At 48.3% G+C, this 8443-nt stretch overlaps 1 protein-coding gene across 1 annotated transcript; it reads right to left on the reverse strand.

The window, feature by feature from the left end:
* Window positions 1-2510: 2510 nt before the first annotated feature.
* Window positions 2511-8232, reverse strand: LOC116591783 (acyl-coenzyme A thioesterase 1-like). Its single transcript, XM_032345013.1, has 3 exons — window positions 7424-8232; window positions 5286-5488; window positions 2511-3235 (listed from the first exon to the last, which is right to left on the reverse strand). Exons 1-3 carry the CDS (start codon window positions 7995-7997, stop codon window positions 2651-2653), a joined length of 1362 nt encoding a protein of 453 aa, XP_032200904.1. The 5' UTR covers window positions 7998-8232; the 3' UTR covers window positions 2511-2650.
* Window positions 8233-8443: the final 211 nt, after the last annotated feature.

An 8443-nucleotide genomic window follows, 5' to 3' on the forward strand; every position in this document is an offset into this window, starting at 1 on the left:
AGCCTTCCCACTTAATTATGAGAATGCTAGTGTATAATGCCCAATATGTAAACATCTGAATTTTCATTGTTAGGGAGAAGTGTTTCAGATTGCTATCACAGTCATCTTTGGCTAAACAAGTGTTAATCACTGACTCTAGCAGATTACATTTGCTTTAAAATGTTGTGAACAGGGGCTCCTGGGTGGCTCAGTCATTAAGCATCTGCCTTCGCTAAGGTCATGATCCCGGGGTCCTTGGATATAGCCCTGTATTAGGCTCCTTGCTCAGAGAAGAGCCTGAATCTCCCTCTCCCACTCCCTTGTTTGTGTTCCCTTTCTCGCTGTGTCTGTCAAGTAAAAAAATAAAATCTTAAAAAAAAAAAAAAAAAGGGTTTGAACAAGGTTTGTGTTTGCACATATTTTCATTTGCCTCCCAGAGTTGTGAGGATTAAGTGAGGGGCATAAAGTTGGTGCCCTGGAAGCGTATTTCCTTTCCCAACTGCTCTCCTTCCTCCTGGACTAAAACCACTGTCACTTCCATGTGTTGCTGTGGTATCAGATTTGTGTCAAGTAAAACCTGCCTCTTCCCACGACTTATTTGTTTTGTAAAATCAGTATCTTTAAAATGACATTAATGGGGCACCTGGGTGGCTCAGTGGGTTAAAGCCTCTGCCTTTGGCTCAGGTCGTGATCTCAGGGTCCTGGGATCGAGCCCCACATTGGGCTCTCTGCTCAGCGGGGAGCCTGCTTCTCCCTCTCTCTCTGCCTGCCTCTAGCCTACTTGTAATCTGTCAATGAAATAAAATGACATTGGGGCTCCTGGGTGGCTCAGTGGTTTAATGCCTCTGCCTTCAGCTCAGGTCATGATCTCAGGGTCCTGAGATCGAGCCCCACATCGGGCTCTCTGCTTAGTGGGGAGCCTGCTTACCTCTCTCTCTCTCTCTCTCTGCCTGCCTCCCTGCTTCCTTGTGATTTGTCAAATAAATAAATAAAATCTTAAAAAAATAAATAAATAAAATGACATTTATGCAACAAAACACTTTTTTTTTATTGGTATACATATGAATGTTAAAGCAGAATATGTGAAAAGACACATATGAAAATCGTCACAAAGATTTTTGTGGAAGATGACGGTAGCCTGGGGACTGATGGATCACTTTGCCTAGATTATTTTGAGCTGAAAATAATTGAGAGCCTGCAGGCTCAAGAGTAACTTTTGCCCTCCCTTAATGACATGGAGGAATCTAAATTGAGGGTCTTTCCCAGAAAAAGGGTTATTAACAGAGATAAACTGTATCGGAGTGACCCATCTGTATGGCAGAGCAAACATCTACTAATTATCAAACATCTTCTCTTCTTATTGCCCTGTGAGCTGCACTCCTTCCCTTCAAAGTCCTAGACCCCAAACCTTTTCTCCTTAGTTCAGAATGATGTTCATACCTTGTTTTGCCTGTCTTGGGAATTTCCATGGCTGTGTGGATTTCCTGTGCATATGCTATCAGATTTGATTTTCTCCTGTTCATCTGCCTCTTGTCAATTTGATTCTTAGTCCAGCTAGAAGGACCTACGACGGGACAGGAATTCTTTCCCCCTGACAGTGGTCACAGTGGTGTCAACACTGAGAGGAGGAGGAATATCCACTTGCAACGTTCCAACATTTAACCTTTAACAAACCTGCTTATACTTACGGCTCTCTTTTCATTCCTGACATAATATGAATAGAGAATTTTTTTTTTTAAGATTTAAAAAACATTTCTTTGTGAGAGAGAGAGAGTGCACACAAGCTGGGGGAGCAGCAGACAGAGGGAGAAGCAAGCTTCCCACTGAGCAAGGAGCCCCATGTGGGACTCAATCCCAGAACCCTGGGATCAGGACCTGGCCAAAGGCAGACACTCAACTGACCGAGCCATTCAGGTGTCCCAAATGGAGACTGTTTTTAATGGTGATGTCACTTAAAAAGAGAAAGGAATAAAAACCCAAAAGTGTTAAAATAATAAATCAGGTGGGGATGCCTGGGTGGCTCAGTTGGTTGGATGACTGCCTTCGGCTCAGGTCATAATCCTGGAGTCCTGGGATCAAGTCCTGCATCGGGCTCCCAGCTCCACAGGGAGGAGCTTCTGCTTCTCTCTGACCTTCTCCTCGCTCATGCTCTCTCTCTCACTGTCTCTCTCTCTCAAATAAATAAATAAAATCTTAAAAAAATAATAATAATAAATCAGGTGAACTTTTTTTTTTTTTTAAAGATTTTATTTATTGGGGCGCCTGGGTGGCTCAGTGGGTTAAAGCCTCTGCCTTTGGCTCAGGTCGTGATCCCAGGGGCCTGGGATTGAGCCCCGCATCGGGTTCTCTGCTCAGCAGGGAGCCTGCTTCCTCCTCTCTCTGCCTACTTGTGATCTCTGTCAGATAAATAATTAACATCTTTAAAAAAAAGATTTTGTTTATTTATTTGACAGACAGAGATCACAAGTAGGCAGAAAGGCAGGCAGAGAGAGAGGAAGGGAAGCAGGCTCCCTGCCGAGCAGAGAGCCGGATGCTGGGCTGAGCTGAAGGCTTTAACCCACTGAGCCACCCAGGCACCCCAGGTGAACTGTCTTTAACTGTTGCTGCTAGCATATGTTAGTCTCACTCTCCTAACCTTCATATAGTGGGCTATATTTTCAGGAGAGTCCCCCTAACTTTTCCCCACCAAGTGTTTGTGGAAGAAAGTCTGGAGCTGCTTCCAAGCATCCACCTGGGCCGTGGCATGAGCCCTGGGCTCCCCACCCCAGATGACAGGGCCACCCACCAAGGTGTGTAGGGAAGCCCGGCACAGGGGGAAGTAGGGAGGCTCAATGTAGTGTCCTGTCTCAGGGTAACAGATGATCTCGGGCTTCTTCCTACCATGGGCCTGCAAGCGCTTCGAGGCCTCATTAGCATAGAATTCACTCTTCCAGTTGCGGTCATCCTGACCTACAAGGAACAGGAAGGCACTCTCAGCTCTTTCTACGGGAATGAAACTCTTCTGGTCAGCTCCTTCCAAAGGGCTGTTCAGGACATCCACAATGTCTGCCAGGCCATCTTTGGTCAGCCTTACTCGATTTGGGTCTAAGCCCAGAGGGGGCAAGATCTCATCTTTGTAGTGTAAGGCTCCCCCGACATTGGCCACGGAGCCATTGACTAAGACCGTGGCGCTGATGCCCTTCAGGAACGACGCCATGGAGAGGCAGAGGTCACCTCCTTTGGAGCTGCCAAGCAGCCCGACTCCTGGGCCCTTTACCTGAGGAAAGGACAGAGGAGGAAGGAGAATGAGGCCATGAACAGCGCAATGTGACGAGCAGGGCCTGGAACTGAACAAAGGGGCAACGGAGCCTGAATCTGGGCTCTACCATGTGCCAAGTTTTGCAGTCTTGGGGTATTATTCACTTACTCTTCCTCTATCTTCCTTTCTGAAGTTTCTCCATCATCATTCTTGGTCACTTCAGCAACCACATGCAGGATATACTCAATACTCTGGCTTCTCAGCCTCATGCCCCCTTCCGTCCTGCCACATTTCACTTACGTTTGCTTTCCACGTCCCCCAAATCCATGGCACACCTCTCCCACAACCTAAAGCTTCTTAACCTTTAACCCTGCTCCCTTTCACTGTCCCCTCTTCACACCAGATGGAGAAAATAAAGCTCTCCGGTAGGAAGGTGGGATCTACTGAATTCCACAAGAGCTCAAGCTTTCTACCTTCCCTGGGGTGTCCGAAGCACCTCTGTGCTTATCAAAGGGCCCCCTGCTGCCTGCACTTGGAGTCTCCTCCACTCTCATTCTCCAGGACTTACTCCTGCAACTCCGTCATCTCCCTCCTTCATCATCACTTCCTACTCTACTGGCCCGTTCCCAAGGGCATACTTAATGCTCTGTTTTCACAACAAACCCTTGACCTCACATCCATTCGGCCCCAGTGGGAATCAACTGTCGGCCCTGGTGGGAACCAACTTTCGGCCCTGGTGGGAATCAACCCTCTGAGTCATTCGTTTTGTCTTCCCTTCTCTACCCTATCCCCTCAGGGTAGTTTGGGTCTGCACTATCCTTCAGGACTGGTCTTGCCGTAGTTACCAACATGTATTACAAAAAGCCCTCTGATTCACCACTCAACAGCAATCTTTTTCTCCCTATGGCTTCTACAATAGCACCCTTCACTGGTTTCAACCATTTATTCCTCCTAGAGGAAAAGTACTAGGAAATTAAATGACATATTATTATCATCCCAACTTTTCAGAGGAGGAAAGAGGGCCCGTAAGGTCATGGGGCTAGCTGCCAATTAGTGAAATCAAAACTTAAATTTAGGGGCGCCTGGGTGGCTCACTAGGTTAAAGCCTCTGTCTTTGGCTCAGGTCATGGTCTCAGGGGCCTGGGATCAAGCCCCGAATCGGGTTCTCTACTCAGTGCGGAGCCTGCTTCCTCCTCTCTCTCTCTGCCTGCCTCTCTACCTAATTGTGATCTCTGTCTGCCAAATAAATAAATACAATCATTAAAAACAAAAACAAAAACACCTTAAATTTAACTCTTGTCTGTCCACATCTCATGCTGGTGCCACTGCACACTATCACCTTTTCTAAGAGTTCCAAAGCTTCCTGTCCACTGAACTCTGAATTGTAAAGTAAGCAAGTTTTATCTGCTGGTGCTCTGATACCGGAGCCTATAGCGCCCTCAAAACACTTCCTAGTACCCAGGTTCTTTGGCTGCCCAGTTCTTCTTTAACACTGTGGGGGCGCCTGGGTGGCTCAGTGTGTTAAAGCCTCTGTCTTCGGCTCAGGTTATGATCCCAGGGTCCTGGGATCAAGCCCCAAATCTGGCTCTCTGCTCAGCGGGGAGCCTGCTTCCCTTCCTCTCTCTCTGCCTGCCTCTCTGCCTACTTGTGATCTCTGTCTGTCAAATAAATAAATAACATCTTAAAAAAAAAATACTCAACACTGAGGCCTCTCCCAGAGCAGGGTTATGCACAAACATTTAACCTGGGGCCTTCTGGAGATAGTGATTCCAGTTCCCTTTCCTTCTACTTCCTTTATCAAAGCCAGGGTTCGCAAAGATGTTTGGGCTTATTGTGATGTTCTGTAAAATACTGGGATTTAAAATTCCAAACCAACTAAGAACATCTTTACTAGCAGGAAATACAACAACATAAAATTGCACAGAAATGGTCTACAAGAAGTGACTCTAAATGGTAGTGTGTGTTGGACCCTAGGAGCGGCTGTGGTGAATTTGTCGCATTCTGCGAAAACTAAGAGCAGTTATGAAGACACCGGTACACACAGATCATAACCCAGAGAAGTTCTAACCTGAGGGTGATCCAGCAGATAGTTGACAGCTTCTTCAAAGTACTCCAGGTGGAGGATCTCCAGGCCTTTGGGGAGGTCTTCATAGTTATGATAAGCCAGAGCCATCACAGCAAAACCCTTGCCAGCCAGCAGACTAGCTCGATGTTCCAGAAGGCCACTTCCAACTCCATAAATGTCCACAATCCCAGGAAAGGGTCCTGGTTCTTTGCAAGAAACAAAAGACAAAACTGAACTATTTCTGACACTCTCTGCCATGGTGTCAAAAGCCCTGTGTTACCTACTTGGTGATGTCAAAGTTTTCTATTGATGATCAGAAATGCTAGAAGCCCTGTGGTCCTCAAGGATCTAGACAGTGGCATAGGCTCAATCCACATTTCCCCTATACCCAGAGCCTCAAAGCACCACTGACTTTTTACAAATAGCATGCCTTAATTTTGTAATTGAAAATAATTTACAAGCAGACAATGAAGAGAGCAAAATCATTACCCACTGCCCCTCCCACCCAAAGCTAACAATGCCAAATGCTAAGGAGCAGGCAGAACACTGCTGGTGGAAACCCAAAATGATACAGCCACTTTGAAAACAGCTGAGCAATGTTTTACTTAACCACTTACTTACCAAATGATTTAGCAATCTCATTCTTAGGTATTCATCCAAGAGAAGTGAAAATTTGTGTTCACACAGAAACACTTAGGCAAGACTTTGTAGTGACTATTCATTATCTCCAAAGACTTGAAACCCAGCCTGGAAACCCGTCCTTCAACTGTTGAATGAATAAAACTGCCTTTTTTTAAAAGAGATTTTATTTATTTATTTAAGACAGAGAGAGAGATTGAGAGTGTAGCAGACTCCCCTCTGCCTAGGGAGCCTGGGATCACACCCTGAGCCAAAGGCAGCCATACTCTACCGACTGAGACACTCAGGTGCCCCCTTCACGTTAATTTTCTTAAACCTTAATATATTGTGAGATTTAGAAGCGAAGTTGCTATACTAAGAAACCATTAAAAAAAAAAAAAAAAAAAAAGGGCGCCACCTGGCCGGCTCAATTGGCAGGGCATGAGAAGCTTGATCTTTGGGTTGTGAATTCGAGCCCCACCTTGAGTGTAGAGATTATCTTTTTTTTTTTTTTTTTTTTTAAGATTTTATTTATTGGGGCGCCTGGGTGGCTCAGTGGGTTAAAGCCTCTGCCTTCGGCTCAGGTCATGGTCCCAGGGTCCTAGGATCGAGCCCCGCGTCGGGCTCTCTGCTCAGCCAGGGAGCCTGCTTCCTCCTCTCTCTCTGCCTGCCTCTCTGCCTACTTTTGATCTTTGTCTGTCAAATAAATAAAAATAAAATCTTAAAAAAAAAAAGATTTTATTTATTTACTTATTTGACAGAGAGAGCACAAGTAAGCAGAGAAACAGAGGAAGAGGGAGAAGCGGGCTCCGGGTGCCCCCAGTGTAGAGATTACTTAAAAATAAAATCTTATTTAAAAAAATCATTAAAGATTTCGAACTACCGAGCGCCTGCGCGGCTCAGTCGGTTAAGCGTCTGCCTTAGCCTCAGATCATGATCTCAGGGTTCTGAGATCGAGCCCCCCACCTGGCTCTCTGCTCAGCGGGGAGCTGGCTTCTCCCTCTCAAGTCTCCCTCTGTGCTCTCTCCCAGAAAAATAAAATCTTAAACAAACAAACAAACTTGGAACTACCTATAAATGTTTTCGTTTTCACCTATAACTGTCTTTCTCCTTTCCCTATGATGTCTTCTAACGAACCTCTCAATTTTGGAGAGGCAGACCCACTCCCCGCAGCAGGGCCGACTTGGAAGCCCCCAGAAACCTCTACAATGTTGGGAGCTACCTCCTTACTGTCGGTAGAAATGAGGGAGACAGGGAAGCCTGGGTGGCTCAGTTGGTTAAGCAGCTGCCTTCGGTTCAGGTCATGATCCCGGCGTCCTGGGATCGAGTCCCACATCGGGCTCCTTGCCCTCCGCAGGGAGCCTGCTTCTCCCTCTGCCTCTGCCTTCCACTCTGTCTGCCTATGCTCGCTCTCGCTCACTCTCTCTCTGACAAATAAATAAATAAAATCTTTTAAAAAAAAAAAAAAAGTGCGGGAGACAAGAGAAAGGTAGTCAGGACAGCCGGGGACCCCGGGCGCTCACCTGGGGGCAGGAAGAGCGTGGCGCGCAACCGGCCCGCGCGCACCGGCTCCCGCCGCACGCCCGGCCGCAGGAACTCGCGCTCGTGCACCGTCCGGCCCAGGACACGACCCGCGTCGGGCTCGTGGCCGTCGACCACCTCCAGCTCCACGGCGAAGGGCGTCTGCACGTCCCGCTTCACGAGCCGCACCAGGGGCTTCTCGGGCTCCAGGGCCCAGAGCAGCCCCATGGGCTCGAGCCCCACGAAGCTGCCGCCCAGCGCGGGCGCGCGCTCCAGGTCCAGGAGGCCGCCGGCGTCGGCTTCGTACCGCGCGTGGGCCCGGAAGAGCGCGCCTTTCTCGTCGCGCAGGGACGCGCGCAGCGTGACGGGCTGTCGCGGGGCCAGGCCGCGCAGGGCGATGCGCACGGGCTCGTCCCAACCGCAGCGACCCGCGGGCTCCAGGCTCCAGGTCGCAGTGTTCCGGGCGGGGGCCCCAGAGACGCGGCCACCATGCCACAGCTTTGGAGACCCTGGCAGAAGGCCCCGTCGGCCGAGTCTGGAAGCTCGCAGGATAGCGCCAGAGGAGGCTACCATCATGCCTCCGGATTTTGGTTCTCGGGCGGTTTGAACAGCGCAGTGAAGAAAGTTAGAAACTGCTCCAAGAGCCTCTAGCGGCGGGCTGCGTCATCCGCACGTTAAGCTCCCGGTGGGGCCGAGGAGCCCGACAAATTGAGCTTGGAGGGCCAGACTCCTGTCCCGCCAGGTCAGTGACTTACATGTAAAAGCAAGAGCGAAAATGACACGCATGAACTTGCTTTAGGTACTGAAAAACCTGCACTATTGGGGAAGACTTTCCTAGTTCTTCTGGGAAGCTCATTGGTCCGCGCAGTGTTTGCCGATCAAGAAGCTGGCTCTGAAGGGTTATGGCAGCTGGGAAAAGTCTCCAGTCGCCAGTTTTTGTTTTTAATTAATTTTGAAGGGGTTTTTGTTATTTTTCCACCCTGTTTTTTTAAAAAATAATTTTATTTATTTGAGATAGAGCA

This window comes from Mustela erminea, chromosome 5, assembly GCF_009829155.1.
Source record: "Mustela erminea isolate mMusErm1 chromosome 5, mMusErm1.Pri, whole genome shotgun sequence".
In the NCBI taxonomy this organism is placed as follows: domain Eukaryota; kingdom Metazoa; phylum Chordata; class Mammalia; order Carnivora; family Mustelidae; genus Mustela; species Mustela erminea.